This window comes from Chamaea fasciata, unplaced genomic scaffold (genome assembly GCF_029207755.1).
Source record: "Chamaea fasciata isolate MVZ Bird 193981 ecotype frontalis unplaced genomic scaffold, bChaFas1.0.hap1 SCAF_1, whole genome shotgun sequence".
Lineage (NCBI taxonomy): Eukaryota > Metazoa > Chordata > Aves > Passeriformes > Sylviidae > Chamaea > Chamaea fasciata.
Genome location: NW_027094086.1, coordinates 41,242,938 through 41,261,084, shown reverse-complemented (window position 1 = coordinate 41,261,084; position 18,147 = coordinate 41,242,938). Strand labels below are relative to the sequence as shown.

Genomic DNA, 18,147 nt, shown 5'->3' with positions numbered 1-18,147 from the left:
ATAATAGCTTCACAGAAAAATATAAGTTATCAAAATCAAAATTCTTCCTGTCTTCCGTTGTTTATAATGCAGAACATTTTGTGTATCACATTTTCCCAGATGTGTGCGATTATGACATGTTGAACTTGTGTGATAATACCCTTTGGAACACTTATTCATGATCTGTAGAATCAAGAATGTCAAAATGCTCAGCTACTGAAATTTGATCCAAAAGTAGATAAATTTATTATTATTCTAGAAATGTGTTCCAACTTGTGTTCCGTACATTGCTTGGGAAAAAAAATAGCTATGCATCAACATTTTAAATTTTAGCCATACCATCTTCCTAATTGCCCAGCATGTCCTCTGTATTCTAGTGGGATATACAGAGATATCAGTGTTAATGTTAGAAAAATCTAGGAAAAATACATTTTGGATTAAAGTCCAGTACCACATACATTCATCAGTTACGTGTTTTTGGTTTGTCTTTGAGAAAAACATTTTCCACTGGAGTTTATAGTCCTTTGTGAAAGAAAGTCCTTCACTGACACTGAATATCTAATATTTTTTATAATATTGTCAAAATTTTTTATAGTCTGCTTCATGCCTGATTTAAAAAATCCAAGATGGCCTGCTTTGAGACATGCAGCATGTGCTATGGATTTAGTTACAGTATAGTTCTTTTCAGCTTTAAAATAATTTTAGGTATTTAAACATTTCAAATACTGTTATTTTTGTTGTTGTTGTTTTCCCGTAGAGACATTGTACTCATTCTTTTGTTTGGCTTATCTCTAAGTTGAATCATGTTACAATGAATATATATAAAGTAGAATAAAAGAAGTGCTTCCTCATGGATTTAAGCAGTTCCAGGCTAAAAATATGAACAATAATTACCATAGGTCACACCAGTGGGTCTATGGCAGGGTGCCTTAAAGCAAACACCTAATTTAAAAGGTACCTATGTCAAGGTCTAAGTGGTTTCTGACAAGAAAACCACGTAAGGGCAACATTAATCACTGATACCCCCTTAGACATTCCAATCTGTAGGTTATTTCCCAGCTGTCACTCAGCAGGAGATATTGCACAAGTTTGCTCAGTGAGACAAAATTTTTACGAGTGAGAGCTACAAAATAGAGCTGTCACCTTGACAGAATGTATAGCCAGTGTTTTCCTGTATTTGTTCTTACTGAGCTGTTAGGCTTGTGTTAAAAAAAAAAATTAACTAAGCACAGAAGGGCAGAGCTTTCTCTGTATATGCAAGGCCCAAAAGGGATTCGCTTAGACCTTCCTATCTAGTTATCTGCTCACCTGTTTGTTTAGCTGTAGTTTAATGAGTGTCTCAATAGTACCACAGCAGCTTCCAAAGGTGATACACAATCTAAGGACTGTAATAAACTCAGAGTGCTGTGATCTTCAATTTTACCTAAGTACTAGACTTTTCTGACAAAAAAGAGTAACTCAAATCTTTGACAGTTCCTGTTTTGAGATATAAACATATGCCTCCAAACATAGAAGTGATGTGTATAAAAATCAGCATTTTATTGCATTATTGAATTCTCACCAAACTGGAAAGTACGGGTCTCTGTGCTTTGTAAAACATATATGACTCAAAAGCTACACTTCAGTCTGTGCTTTCACCTCCCCCAACTTGCAGCACAACAGTTCTCTCAGAAAAACCCAGGCAAGGCCACACTGCTGGGCTGCATCAGGTGAGATTTTGTTCACAGATTGGCTGAACTCCTAAGATGGGCAGTACAAAACTGAGGTGGGTACAAAAATAAATTTATGAAGATGAAGATCCAGTCAATTGTCTTCATCTATTTGAATATGGAAAACCAAAGAATGCACAGATATGGCATCAGCCAAGGAAGACGTTTAACTTGAAGGATTTTGCATTAATCTCATTATTAATTAATACTAATTTAGTATTAATTAACACCAATTAATTTTTAATTGAAATTATCTTGTATAGAAATCTAATCTAAATATCCTGAATGACTACTGATCACATTACTGTGAACAAAATACCCACTTTCTACTGTTGCAAGGTGACTTTATGGGTGCTTGCATCATTTTCCAGACTGACATTTCTGCTCATTTCGAGTCTGTTCTCTAAAATACAATTTTGAATTAATCCTTGTTCTTAGTCTTGAGAGTTTTTCTGTAAGCATCACAGTACTCTTCACATTTAGACATCATCTTTAAATGGGTTATAAGTACGCATCCTTAAGATTTTTATAGAGTGATTGCTCGGTTGCAGTTACTGAATTTTTGAATTCAGATTTCTGACTTTGTTGGTTTTTTGTGGTTCGGTTTTTGGTTTCCCCATGTCTTGCACATGGATTATTTGAGGAGGAATAGGATTATCTTGCACATGGATTATCTATTTTAAATCAGATTCTATGCAAATATAGAGAGACCATGTAACTCCACTTTTGATTAACAAATGTCTTCTCATATGAGCAGTTTATATATGGATGAAAGAGAAGACTTTTCAAAATATATACCATGGGTACTTCCAAGCATATGATTGCTGGATTTTGTAAATGTATCATTTCTGTAGTTGTATCATACTACATAATATATGTATAATACAATGTCATGAGAGATTTCTGGGGTTTGTTTATTTTCTTTTGGGGAAACTCTGTCTTCTCTTTCCTTCTCTGTCTTTTCAATCCAGATTTCCTTTTGTGAAAGGCTACTAAAATTCTAATATACTTCTGACCTTCTCAATGACTGCATCTTTCTCACATACCTTTTTGCCCACTTACATTGTCCTCAGCAGGAACTGCAAATGTTCAGGTTAATAATCTGGAGGTGTCCGGTATAACAGCAACAGTGAAGGGTGAGAGCAGTTTAATCAAGAGGTAGCTTAGAAAGACAATTTGAAGACCAGGGGCTAAACTGGTATCCTGGGAGACTAGGGCCTGAGGTGAGGTGTACAGGAAACAGTCTGGAAATTGTCATAATAGTAAATTGTGTACTTGTGCATGGACAAGTAGGTATGACTTAAATTAAGATTCATTTCCTTTTTGGAGGATTCAGAGCATGTGACTTTCCCTACTGGTATCAACTTCAATGGCTTAACTGCGTATTTTTTCAGGTTTCTTAGGGTTTGTCTGTTTGTTCACTTGAAACTTCATCTGGACTGTGTGTGCAATACACCCTACCCTGCCTAGAGGAAAGTGTATTCAAACAAAAGTATGTCTGAGGAAAAAGTGTGTACAGAATGGCTGAGGACAAAGTGTGTACAGAACAACCAGGGGGGCTGGGGGTGCACAAGAGACTGTGGGTTCCCATCTCTCTGCTGGCAGTAATGCTGGCCTGGGGGCACCTAAAAGTGCAAGTTCCTAGCAGAAGTGAGGGCATGTTTTGTCTGTCAACAGCTCTACATGGACTTGTATCTGTTTGTTAAGGTTTCTTGTGATTAGGCTAATCTGCCTGATAAGTGTTGTTCCTGATAGATCCTGTTCCCATCAATCAGGCTTCTGGGAACTGAGTTGCAGCCATTAATCAGACCTGCAAGTACTTGCCACGTACCAGTCAGCCTACTGAGCTTCACATTGCTTTAATTTCCAGTTAAAAATGCATGTCTTCATTGAAATAGGAATAGTGCTTCATTGCAAATAATAACTGAGCACTTGCTGACTTAGTGCTCTTCTTTGCAGTCAAGGTAATTTCCATGTTGTGTTTTTACTATTGATAATAATTAACAAGTGGGACCTTCAGAGGCTGTTCTGTAGCCTCACCCATTTCCCTTGATGGTCAGTTGAGCAGTGGATATTCCTGATGTGTTACTATTGCAGAAACACCTGTGATAACTTTTGGTAATAATTATACTCATGCACTGTGAAAATTTAGTGTCCAGTAGCTGTAATTATGATAGTAACAACATACAGCTTGTAGTGTTACCTAATTGACTTGAACAATTCTCAGACTGTAACATTTGTTTTAACATGGTTATCTTGTTGAGACATAGGGGGAAATGTAATCTTTCTGCAGATAATACATGCAATTGATGCTAAAAATCTTTCATGGTTCCACTAAATATTTAGTCCCTTGTCTTAAGATTCAGGTGGGGTTTTTTTATAGTACTAAAAGGGTAAATAAATGTAATAATAAAATGAAGTTAACTGAAAAGTAACTTAATTCCAATGACTCATAGTTGTTATTTTGAAATAGCTTCCATAATTCGTTTCCTCATCTTTAAATGTCCATTGTTTTCTTATTTATGATAAATTTTCTTATTTTGAAATTTGAGGGAGAAGAAAATCCACTTTGACATAGTGATAAAATTGCCCTTCTCTCCTGATTTATAACTGAGAATGTCTCTAAATGGATTGTACTTCTATATAGACACAGCTGGCAAGTTTGTGAAACTTGGCATAAATTTTATCTTCCTTATTGGGAATTAGTCGTCAGGGCAGTTTAAAGAACCTCATGGGATGTTACCAATTTATTTCTGATCTTGTCTGAAGGACATCTGCTGAGGCTGTAGGACACCTGAACAAAGCTTCATCCATTCAGTACAACACTGGACGCTCCAACAATCCAGCTGTCTGCTTTCACTCTGTTGCACCTCAACCATGAGGGATTTGTGAATGCCTCCATGTATTCCACGAAGCAATGTCTTCCAGGAGATCTCAAGAGGCAGAAAATTACAGTTTGATATCATTTTGAGAGATTTAGCAATTTTTGTTGAATTTATAACATTTTCAATATTCTCCTAGACAAAAGAGCAAAACCCTGGCACTACACAGTCTGGAAATATCAATGCTAGACAGAAAGACAAGTAGAATATACCACAGATATCAATTATTGGCTTCATGTTGCAGTGAAAAAATCTGTATGGTCAGTGAATCAAAGCAGAAAGATGTAAAATCTGTACTACTTTCCCTAGACTTATACATATTGAAGTACCTGAGTAATTGCTTTCAAATACAAGATGTATTTATTGATTAAATACCAACTTCAAAAATACATACTGAAGTTAACCTAAAAAATTGATTAAAGTCAGTTAGACCTAAAGGAGCAAATTTATATATCTAAAAAAGATATAGTTTTTATTTATTTCCTCTCTAGTGGAGTCTAAAAAAGTCCCAGCTAGTCTAATCACATGCTGAATGGGCTATAAAGAAATGTAAATTAAAGCAGAAAAATAGGGAATTTGTGTAATATTCCTAATTAATTTAAGACATGGAATATGTTCCTTTTTTGGCCCAATAACATGTCCAAATTATAACTGTGTGATAGTAGCACAGTTTGGAAATATGTCCTCTCTTTTTTAATATATATATTGAAGAATCAGGTAAGAAAATAGCTGCTTAATTGTGTGATTTAATAGCTGATTAATAGTGTGAGGAGATATGATGAACAAATGTGGAACTCAACATTATTAATTTTTTGTTTGCACATTGTTTAAATAGTAGTAGTCCAGAGGTGTGCAGACTGTTACAGCACAGCCATAAAATTTCTATCTAAATTAACCTGCAAAAGTGCCAGATTTGCATTAGCCTGAGGCAAAATAAAAATTATATAGTGTCACTTTCTTTCCCTTTTAGCTAGTAAGATCTCATATTTCTATGGAAGCACTTAATCCAGAAATTTGTCCTTTTTAGCCTCCAAGCAATTATTTATGGAATGTTCCATTTTCAATGTCTAAGTCCCTTATAATGGAGAATTGTAAGGCACATTAGCATAATTACATCAAGCTATTAAAATTATTGCTTTTGGAATAGTGGTTTATTCCTGGTTACATGTTTGTGGGGTATTGTTCTGTTTCATGTTTAATCTCTATTTTTTCTTTTTTTTTTTTTCACTTTCAGGAGCTGGAGTTTTCTAACCTGTTTGCAGTCCTTCACTGTATTCACTCATTCTTTGCAGCCAAAGTGGCTTGTTTGGACCCTTTGTATGTAGGCAGCCAAGCCACAACTTCTGCTGCTCCCACAACTTCTGGTACTGGCAAATTAAAGTATACTACTTGACATCCCCCATGACAGCACTGCCACCTAACAATGAGACATAAAAATGTATAAATATTCATAAGATTGAGACCTTTGGTGAGCCATGTATTGGTAACCAATCCTGGAGGCAAGACATCTTGCAGCATCAGCAGATAAATGGTCACGTGAGATCCTAATTTCATCTCGGTTCTGCAAGACATCAGTAAATAATCCTAGTCAAAACCCCAGAATAGGATGGATATGCTTTTAGTATTATCTGTTTGTACTTACATAGTGCTTTAAGCAACGTTGGAAGCGAAGGAATAAATAGCGAAATGAAGTACTTGAGTATTTAATAAAATTTTCAAATTGCTGTAATAATACACAAATAGAATTGTCATTTTCCTCTTTTCAGATGTTTTTATGACAATATACTAAACTCTGAGTATGAACATAATGCCCTATCATTATATTATAAATGAGAGCAAGCATATAGTATATGGTGACAAAGGAGTTAAGCATGAAAAGACATTTGTGTAAGTACCTCCTCAAATAAGAAAGCACTTTAAGCACTGTTGTAAATCCATACTTGTGTTCATACATGGAGTCATGCTACTTTTTCTATTCTGTTCTCTTCATCTAACAGTAAAAACAGCAAACATACAGCCATACTGATCTGATACATTAAAAAGAAAACAAAACAAACAAGCCACAAAAAGAAAAAAGCAATTTTTCATGGAGAAGTCCCTCTTCTTCAAGCAAAAGTAGTGGCATATGAATTTAATTTTAATTATAAATTAAGTGCAAGTACAAAAATTAGTATGTCATCTATTTATTTCCTCCATTTTTTGTTAAGAATTAAATACCATAAATTTAACAGTCTTTGTTCACAAGACTTTGAAATTGTTTCAGACAACACACCTAATACATTTTTTCCATGGTTAACCTTGATTTCATACTATAGGTAGAACTTATATTCCATTTAAACTCTCAACAAATAGACATTTACATTATGCTTGAAAAATTATTTTGCCCTTTGAATTCTTAGTAAGTTATTTTTTATATATATATTGATAGTAAAACACAGGAATAAATTGAATAATCTATAAAGAAGACATTACAGAATGCATAATTTCTCTGTTTTTTATGACCATTACATCACTCTGGATCAAGTACTAGTTTCAGATTATCATTTGGTGATGAAATATAAAGGAGTTTTAAATTTAAAATTAGTAACTTTGTTTAATTGCAATTTTATAATATAATTTAATTTTGCACTATGACACATGCCAGTGAAGATGATGGAAAAAAGGTATACAATTTCAGTAGTAGTTTTTGAGGTTTCCATTTATTGAATTGAAATCAAAACTACTTTTTTCCCCCCCCACGACTTAGACTTGTTAGTAGCATTTGTGAGTTAGGGCCACCATTCTTCCTTGTTTAGCAGAAAAACTAATTCTCTCACATCCTTTTCTATGTGTTAAGATGGTTATTACTTCAAAAGTGAAGCCAGAGGAGAGCTTATCCAAACAGGAACAATTCAAAGTGCAAGACAGGGACAAAAGATGAATGAAATGTAGAGGCAAATCATCTCTGTTTTTTTTGCTTTGCATTAGAAATATTTGGATTTACATGTGTGGGAGAAACATTGATTTGAAGTACAGCTGATCTAATTTGATACTAGTTCCAAATAATCTGAAAATATTTGGGGGAGGGGAACTCTTCTATCACTTTCATATGTCTTCTGGTACACATATTCCTATTAGTGCACCTCCAAGGGCTACACATTTTTTTCCATCCTGAATTCAGTGGAAAGATGTAACAATCCTGCTATTAAATACTCTAAGTGGCATCAAAATCCAACATTTTCATAGACACCACCATGAACGTTTTTATAACAGTTGTCTCTAAATAAGGGGGTCACATCTGAAGGACAGATAAAACTTCCATAGCTGTCCATAGGATGTCGAGCTTGGGACACAAACCCCAGATATTTTGAATCTAAAGCTATGACAGTTTAAGAAGTTTAACAATGGTAAATCAGTCACTGCCCTTGTCTAGAAAGCATATACTGGAAACACAAATTATGGCAGAGTGTTGACAGTGTTGAAAAGAGAAGCCTGATATCTTTCAATGACAGTTCTCTGTGCTCCCAAATAATCTCCTCTATTTCAGTGCATCGCTGTGGCATTCAGCTGTCACAACAGTGCCCATGTGCTACCACCTCTGTTGGCAATGGCAGTCTGGAACTGGTCAGCTGTCAGTTGAATGTTTTTCCTTCAACTGTTCTTGTGACGTGCAGTTGCATCACTGAGTCCGAGGAGAGTTTAAGAGACGTGCTTAAATAAATAAAGTATTTACCCAAACCAGCACAAAGTATGCCATTGCAGATTTCTGTAAATGAAGGAATTGCATTATATGAAAGCCCCCACAAAGAATTTAAACAAGAATGCTCATTGTGCAGAATGGAGTTAATGACATGAATTTTTGGGACTCTACTAAGATATCCTGAAGATCTCTGACAAGAATTCTGTTTGTAGAACACCTGCATTCATCACTGAGACTTTTGCAACTGGGCATTAAATACAGAACATTTAAGAAACATGTTAGCCTGTAAATTTTTTTTTTTGTTGTTGTTGTTGTTTTTCTAAGGAGTTAAACTATTGGGGCTTCATAAATACTTTTATTTTCAAGAAGAAAAGTGTTATTGAGAGAATATAAGATGTTATAGTTTTGACTGCAGGTCAGTGTTGATTTGTAAATGCAGCTGGCATTTGTGCAGTGGCCTCACAGAGTATTCAGAGATGCCTCTGCATCCAACCTTGCCCTTGTAGAGCAACCTGGTCAGAAAGTCAGTCTTGAACCAAAGAGGCAAAATTTTAAATTCTGTCTTATAACTAATCCTGAAATGCCAAAATAAAATTTAAAAATATATTTAATGGATACATTTTGCATTTAAATACCTACATTTAAAGCATAGTGAACTCCATATGCATATGTCAAAACTTAGGCTTCATGTTGCAGCCTGTCATTTCACACATAACATATAATGAATACAAGTGTTTTGTAAGTCAACACAGCCCACTGACAATGAAAAAAAACAGAATTATAATGAGCCATCAGCTTTTGCTAAAAATCTGTATGCAAGTGAAAGCAAATATTTTACCAAGAAAGAGTAAACCAACCAATTTGTAGCATAATATGTAATTTGTTCTCTTTATGTCATGATATTTTCAAGTAAGTTTAATAAAGAAAATTCTTTATAGTACTGTGCCTATTGAAGTGATGTTATATAGTATACCAAAAATATGTACTCTTAAGTATAACTAAATATATTTGCGTTGATTTGGTTTGCTTTATGATGGGAATTTTAGATTATCTGATCTTGACAGAACTAATCATATACTAGGTTATAGTGTTAGCATAATTTTATTGTGGAAGTGTTACCAATTTGAATACATTTATTTTTGATTTCATCAGTAAATCAGTATGTTTCATTTTTTACATTTTTTAAAAATAACAGTTACAGATTTTCAAAAGAGCTTTGCATTCCAGTAGCACAAAGGCACCTTTGAAATAAAAATCAGCATATTTTTTAGCTGTTGGCAATTTTATTATGTTAATTAAGTCTATCAAGAACTTTGTGGAGAAAAGCTAGTTGTAAGTGGGCTATTTTTTTTAAAACAGTCATTTAAATTTTTGTCTATTCAAGCTAGAATTCTTAAGGATGCAAACCAATAATATACAGTATTAATATGCTTTGAGAAAAGAATAATGAAAAATATTGTTTTCTAGATTAGTTCTTGATTCCACAAAAAAAAGAAAATTATTTATTTTAAATGTGGAGACTTTTGAGAACACCTCAAAGTGCGTGGTTAACCATGTGTAGTTGTCAACACTGCAGCCTTTTACTTTAAATGTGATTTGGTTTATTCAATGCCTTAAGATGTTTCTCATATCAGGCAAATTGTTTAAAAAGGCTTGAGATGTTGAGAATGTACAACTGTTGCCCTTAGAAATTCAGATCAGTTTTCATTCTTTCTTGGCAATTCCAAGAAAGCTTTTGGAAATTTTTTAACATTGAAAACACTAAGCCCTGCATTTCACTTTCAATTTCTACATGTGGTGGCTTGGTCTCTGAAAAAGTCTAGTGTCTGAAAAGAAGTTAAAGCTGTTTTTATAAAGCTCTGTCTCAGGCTGTCATGAGTCTGACCTTAAGACTCACACCTCTGGCCGGTTCAGAATGATGGGAAACATGAAAGTCTCACTCAAGTTCCCAAAATTTAAGTACCTGTCATAGATGCCTGATGTTGCGCTTCAGGCACTTCAAAAGGGTGGGAATATAGCTTAAGATCTCTGAAGGTTCACATGTATGTGTCTCTCTCTGTTGCTCTAAGGAGCTAGAGGTGCTTCTACTTCAGTGTTTTCATATTATCAGGAATGTGCTTTTTAAGCCAGGCTCCTGCCTATAGCCACTCATCAAATTCTTCTCATCACAGAGCTGTCATCAAGCACATGAAGCTGTTTTCTTTCAGGGTGGCACTAAGCAAGCATCCCAGTTCCAGGTCCTGACGGGCTTCCAGACCATGCAGCCCAGCTGAAATTAGTCCAGAGGAAAAAACCCTCTGAGATGCTATCAGCAGGACTGCCAGATCCTAGTGCCAGCCATTTCTGTGGCTGTGGCGGCTGCTGCTCATGCACCATGGTGAAAAAGATAAAAAGCTGAGCTTCTCAGTGTAGCCTCCTGGAGCTTAGTGCCTGAAGGGGGATGCTGTGCTGGAGCAAGGGGCAGAATGAAGCTGAAAAAGGCTGATGCTGCTCAGACAGGTTATTCTGCATCACTTTTTCCCTCACCACACCAGGACAGTATTGGCTGCAAGCAGGCTACCCCATGCTGGTCAGCCCTCTCTTTGCTGCATCTTTCTCCCCATCTGCCACCAACACACGCCTCAACACTGGGTCTGGGATCCCCAAGCACACTTCCATGTTCCCTCATTCCCATTGCTCAGAGAGATGCAAAACTACACTTAGCTACATAACGGAGCCTCTAAACCTTGTACAGGGCCAGGGAACAATGTTAAGGATTATGGCAAGATCATAAGAGTGCTTGAGTGTGTGGTTAACTTTCAGGTTACAGCAAATAAAGTCTTATCTGTGCTTAAGTGCTTTCCTGACTTGGAGGGTTGTAAAGTGGAATTATTTTGTTTTCCTGGAATAAATTCTATAATGTCAACACATTTCTACTTACTTGGCTCCATTTTCAGGAAGCTTAGCAGGGACAGTGGTTCATATCCTCTTGGAATCATAAAGAAAAAAACATTGGCGTAGTAGAATAAAAAAAAATTTCTGTTCAGATTTTGTATATTATTACACTACATTGCATAATCTATTGAAATGTATTGAACAATGTAAAAAAAAAAAAAGCTTTCATTTACATTTCCTTGTCAGTTTTTTTCCATGCTGTGGTATACATGCCTTCCACTTCCAACAACTTTCTCCACAGGAATCCCAGCTATCTGTTATAGAAATTCTTTTGCTATTCGGTATATACTAATATATAATGCTGTGTGTATGTATGTGTGTGGGGATGGGTGTGTGTGTATGCATGTGTCTATATATTAGTATATACTAATGGAATATATTCAGTATATATTAATGAAAGTTGCATATTAGGCACAACTGTAAAACAGAAGCATACATCCATGAAGCTTTATATTTAAAAAACTTACAATGCTATAAAGAAACATATGTATATTAGTTGAAGAAATGGCTATTTTTGCAGGGTATGCACAATCTGGATATATGATAATAAATTGATAAACATTAACAGATTTATTATTTCATACCTCCAGGAACTTAGGGGTTTTTTTAATTATTCTTATCCCTTTAGCATATTTGCAATATATGTCATAAATTTTAATTTGTTATGGATTAAAATGACTGAAAAAATGTAATAGAAAGTGCTATATATTTTATAAATATTGAAAAATTAAGAAAAGCTATTCAATTTATTTATTTCATTTTTAGTTAAGGTTTTGTGATTGTTTGTAATATGTATTTGTGACAAGCATATGTCACCTAGTTGTTTAAGCTCATTAATGTACCACTAATAAAATGCTATCTTCTGTTTTGTTTTTGTTATGTTTTTTTGTAATGGAACATAGCAGAAAAAATAGAAAATAAATACTTTTTTAACTAATCTTTTGCCTTCAGTCATACAGTGTATGAGTTTTATATCATTGAAAGACAAGCCTGGGAAATGAAGAAAATATTCGAAGAACCTGGGGTGGTAAAGTTATTTCCCAACAACTGTTTATTTAACAGAAATAATAACAATTCCCTACTTGTATGATCATATCTACAAGGCCTTTCACCCACTTAATGCCTGACTAGGATTTTGGAAATATCCCCCTCTCCCCTGGCTATGAAGCTCAACCTACAACTATCACCCAGATTATTTTACCATTGACATTTAAATGCTTGGTTGGAATTAACCTAGGCCAAATATTGCAGTGCCTGAAGGTATTTTTGGTATGAAACCAAACAGTTTTCAAATGGTGCTGCAAATACTAGAGGAAAAAACAAAAAAAAAACCAAACCAAAACAAACAAACAAACACAACAACAAAAACAACAAAACCCCCCAAAAAAACCCAAAACAAAACCAAACAAAACAAAAAAAACCAACCAACCAAACAAAAAAAAAAAAAAAAAAAAAAAAAAAAAACAACCCACAAAAAAACCCCAAAAAGCAACAACAAAAACTTGAAAGTTTAATTTTGTTTGTCTTTTTCCCTGACTGAGGGAAGAGATGCTGGAAGATGGGGAGTCTGTGCTTTATTTAGGCACCTTTATAAATGTTTGGCAAATTTTTTGTACCTTTTCTGCAGTACACATCTCACATGCACATTTTTGATGCCTTTTTTGTGCTCCCAGTGTAGGAAAGCCAGGGCAAGCTCCCTTACAACAGTGATGCTGTCATGTTTCTCTCACAGCCCTTCCAAAAGCATTCCCCAAGGCTTTCTTGGCCCTGAGACTGGGGTTTCCTGCCTCAAATTTCTACTCATGGAAATGTTTGGTGACCCCAACCCTTTCAACACCTTGAAGAGAAGGAAAAAATATGAACTAGTTTTAAGTGTGATGAATATTTTGTGTAAAAAAAATTCTCAGTCTTCATTCCCTGAAGTGATTAGGCTGTTGTGGGGTTAGCAAACGTAGCTCTGCCACATCAGTTAGGTTCCTGTCTCTCAAGTTTGTTTTTATACCATATTTAAGTGAAAGGGCAGAAGAAATGAGAGGAATGAAGTCTTTAAAAAGATGAAGAGAAACCAGAATTTTACAGTTAAGAATACCTTGGAAGTAGGTATATTCCAAACGTACAGGCATTCTCTTATAGCCACCATTTTCATTTGCCCATTAACTACAAACTGTTTTTGCATTAAGAGCACGGAAACACATATGATTGAAAGATTTTTTATTCTGTAAATATCCATCTTCTTCTGAATTACCATTTTTAATCTCACATCTTTTACGTCTTCCACACAGGTTTTGGCCTCAAATGAAAACTCTTGTAATCAAAATTTCCTAATATATTGTCCTTGAATAAGATTCAGTAAATTAATGTTTCTTACATTACACAGAAAGTATACTTTTACTCCAAGCCCTACAACAATTTATTCTTGCAACATTTGAAATCAATCATGATCTATTTACCTGTGCATCTGACCAATAACAGTTAAAAAGTATAATATTTTTGTCTTTTCAATGACAAATTTGTAGTTTTCTAGTTTTTATTTTTCAGTATTTTGACAGAAGTTATTCTCACATTTAACTATCAAGTAGTATTTTTAAGTATTTTTCAAACACAATCCCCTTTATAAACTGCAAATTATATCCTTTTAATTTTCTAACCAGAAGCAAAATAATTTATTCTCTGTAGTGCTATGGTTGTTATTGCTATATATTTGTTCATAAAAGTGAAAAATTTCACCCTACAACAAGTATTGGCATTTGTTGGCTGTGTGCTTTGTGTACTTTGCATGCACACTCTTCTCACCACTTTAACCAGAATTTTTTCCCAGCCCTTTCTTCTATATCATGTACAGCACAGAACTCAACCAGACCTGGTTCAGAACTCCTCCACACTGTGAGAGCAAAATTTTATTAGCCTAAAAATGCTTCCTCACCAGTCTGGAGATGATTTAAAACTCGAGGCCATAAGTGGAGATTAATTCTTTTTCCTAAAGTACACGGCATAAAAGCAGCACCAGCTGGGAGAGGGTGTGTGAAAGCACTGCTACTCCATACTCCTGTTTTGGCCTTGCAGAGTTGTAAGCATAGAAGATAGTAGTAGTTTTGTTTTTCTGGATTACATAAACTACAATCTGAAACTTTTTAAGACCTTTTTTTTTTTTTTTTTTTTTTTTTTTTTTTTTTTTTTTGCTGCAGAGTGGGGGATAAGAAAGATTTTTACTAGATGCTGAGATTGTCATGTGAACCTATCTCTAGAAACAGAGGCTTTAAAAAAGGTTTTAAAAAAACCAGGCTCCATCAAGTACCATGAGCAGCAGTGAACTGACCAGAGGATAAGCTCTTATGCAGACAGATCCAAACTCTAGCCTTTCCCTTTTGGACAGACAAAAAAATCCTTTTAGCTAGATGTCTTTATTCCTTTTCTTATTTTGCTTCAAAAGTCCAGTAAGGGAAGACAAAAAGCCTCAGAAAGGTCAAACCCCCTAACTGAGGCAAGGAAGGGAGATCGTGGTCTTTGCACTGCAGTTCCATCAAGTGCAGCAAAGACTCCAGATGGGGCAAGATCACAAACAACTTAGGTTCTCTTCACACCAGAAGACAAATATTTGAAAGATGTGTGAAATTGAGGCCTTTCATCATGTCACAAGAAAGAGAAGCTCAGGCTGTACTTAACATAGAAACTCAAAAGCAAAATGAGAACCCATGTCTGGGTGATTCGTGCGGCTGCAAGCAGTTCCACATGCACATGCACAGCTCTCTTCCCTGACAGAAGTTTGAGGGCCCCAGTGCTGGTGCAGTATTTGAGAGATCTGAGCTGTATGAGAAGATTAGGGCAACATTGTGACTATTACGAAGAACCAAGGGGCTCATGAGATGGCAGGAAAGTGTTCAGAGGAATATGAATTTAGGGAGGACTGCCTGAGCTACTGAATCTTATCCAGTTTCCTCAGGCAGCAAAGTCATATAACCCCTTTCTTAAAAGTAATCTAAAAAATAATCTTAAAAGTAATTAGTTTTTTTGGCCCTCTTCCTCTTGTTGGAAAGCCTTCTGGAATCTCACTGCTCTGATGGTTTGAAACTGTCTTCCAATTTCCAGCCTAAACCTATTTATAACTAGTTTATATCTATTTGACTTCATGCCAGTGTTATCCACTAATTTTAATTTTTTTTTTTTACAAGCCCTAGTGTCAGTCCCCCATTTCCCCTCCTCTCTTTGATATATTTATAGCAAGCAATCATATGCCCTGACAGCTTTCATTGTGCCTGAATGCACAAACCAAGCTCATACAGAAGATGTCGATGCAGTGCAGTGAAATTTGGTGCAGAGAATCCTGAGCTATTGCTGACTCCAGCTGATCTGTCTACCTGTTGTGCTGCAGCGAGACCAGCTCAGGGCCAGAAGCAGTTCATCCACTTTAATGCACTTTGAGATAATAAATACAGCCCATCAGCACCACGCTGTGATGTACTGCTTCTAGAGCAGATAAAGTCCATGGCAGCTCAGAGCTTTCAGCACTGCTCTCCTTCATTGCTCAGTGCAGACATTCGCTAATCAGGCTCCCTGGCTTGTTTCCACACCATCCTAATGGGATGCAGTCTTACTCTAAATCGCTTCCGAGTTTTACCTTTTTCCCAGACTGTGACTACTTCTGCACCTTATGCCATGGTCCAGATATGATGTCCCTTATGTCCTGCCCTATGGCCACAATATTTGTCACTGCCTGCAAAGACTGTGACTGGTAACATGAGTTATTTCTGTGACTACATCACACTGGTGACTCACAAGCATCCTGTGCAAAGCTAGTATATCATGGAGCTACTTGCTTTTCCAGTCTTGTGATCAGCTCTCAGCTCATCAGTAATGAGGATGAAGTATAGGAACAGGTCTGTTTATCATCCAGAACATAAACTAGGACTTTTTTTTTCTTTTTTTTTTTTTTTTTTTCCCCTACATTATGGGAAAGGGGAGGGATAGAGAAATGAGCCATCATTTTAAGAGTTAGCTTTCTGTGAGACAGACCCAAAGGGTGTCAGGGTAAAAATGCATATTTGGATGCAAATTCTTTTTCTTGGAGGTAGGTTAGAGGATTTATAGGCCAGTTCTACCCTTTCCACATCTTTTGACTTCCAGCCATGACTAAATAGAAGAAAATAAAAAGCCCTGAAAAGGGCAAAGGAGAAAGAATAAAAAGCTCATAGGAAATCTTTTCTTTATAGTCTTCCAGAGGTAATTCTTAATGTCTTCCAGACATTTATCAAGTCTTATACCATCTTTGCAATCAGACAGTTTATTTCTGAGTGATTTTTTTTTTTAACCCCTGCAGTTGAATTATAATTCAGCAGCCTTGGTTGGGACAGAACGCCAGCGACAAAATCAACACTATAATCCATATACTTCATTTTATTTGATCCAGAGAAATCACATTTTTCAATGCCCATTCTCACTTTTTGGGAGCACAGCTTTTGGAACACAAATAGCAGTATAGAGAATTTTAAATCTTCAGTGAGTGGGGTATTTTTTGTTGTTCTGTTCTGTTTTTAAATATGAACAGGTGAAGCTCAATGAATCAATGTCATTTCCTTTCTTTTTTTTCCTGTATATAAATGAAAAACTTTTGAGTCCATTTATTTTGACTGCTCTGTGATCAGCTTCAAGGACTTTTAAAAAGAGGAGTGCAAATTAGTGCAAAATTTAAAAAAAAAGTAATTTTCAAATATCAGCTTCATCCAGGGGTCAGGGAGTTATCTAAGTTATGGAAAGCTTGTGCAAGACAACATTTGTTTTAATAAACAGGAACATTGGATTTTAAGTTTATATATATATTCAGTGTTAGCTTTAAATTATGAGTTATGAGTTGTTTCTATAGAAAAAAACAACTGATACATAAAATGTCAGATTGCCTCATAGTGAATACAGAAATTTGGATAAATTTAAATCAAAAACAGTGTAGTGGCTGTATTGCAAAGAAGATAGATGGCTGTTTAAAGTGGTCTTTCACCCTTTGCCAGTTGGCTGCTGAGAGGATTTGCAGCTGAGCCCATGAACAGGCTCATGAGGAGTCTGCAGTCCATGAGTATAAGCTGCTCAGAGGAAGGCAGGCCTGCTGCTCTGTCCTTCACAAAAAGACCTGTGTTAATCTGATCCTTTCTAATCTCAGTGAGGGAAGCTTCTGTCTTCCCTTCCATTATTTTATGGGAAAAATACACTGGCCTCACAACAGCGAGTAAAGATGTGAGAAAATCAGTGTCAGACTAGTAGTTCAGGATGACATCTTTCCTGAACTCCCATGCCCCAGGTGAGAGGATTAATAAGTAAAAGGGTAAGATATCCTCGTTTTTTTTTTCTAATTGTAAAATTATTTTTATGATTCCCCAGCTTTATGATAGGTACTGCTTAACCCTGGGCTTAGGAACATTGGCAGTTTTCATTCAATTGATGTATGAGAGGAGCAGAAGAGGATCTTTTTCTAAATTCTTTGCTGTTAAATGCTAAACCTCAATACTGTGGTTCCTGTTGCTGTGACTTGAATAAAGTATTCTGTGTTTTATTACATCGTGATGTTTTCATTAGAATAATTTTATTTATTACATTGCTATCATGATTCTTCCACATTTTTCCCTCCTATATCTTTCATCTCCCAGTTCTATTCTCCCACAAGTTTTATGAGATGGCTTCAGTAGTTTCAGTATTTCCATTCACGTTTTTGAAAAGATGCTACATTCAGTTTAGATTGGTTTAATTACACATTTTTATATTCTGAATAATGCTTTAGAAAGGAAGGAGGGGAGTCAAGAGGGAAGATAAAGTGTGTTTCAATACAAACAGATAGAATGATTAATCCTCTCTGTAAAATTATAAATCATAATTCTTGACTTTTTAAATTTATACTATATGTAGAACTATTGTCAATAGGACTGCATTTTCTTTTATGAGTTCTGATACTTTTTGTATATGCTAAGTAATATTTTTCCCT

At 35.4% G+C, this 18,147-nt stretch overlaps 1 protein-coding gene across 6 annotated transcripts in view; it reads left to right on the top strand.

Annotated features, from left to right (window-relative positions):
- Nucleotides 1–12,000, top strand: part of SNTG1 (syntrophin gamma 1) — a 324,290-nt gene extending 312,290 nt beyond the window's left edge. For 5 of the 6 annotated variants that reach the window (XM_066181512.1, XM_066181540.1, XM_066181522.1 and 2 more), the window contains one exon: nt 5,805–12,000. In XM_066181512.1, coding sequence (XP_066037609.1) covers nt 5,805–5,963 — 159 coding nt within the window. In that variant the 3' untranslated portion in view covers nt 5,964–12,000. Of the gene's footprint in view, nt 1–4,457; nt 4,505–5,804 lie in introns of those variants that run through there. The other variant, XM_066181559.1, reaches the window with a different exon arrangement.
- The last annotated feature ends 6,147 nt before the right edge of the window (nt 12,001–18,147 follow it).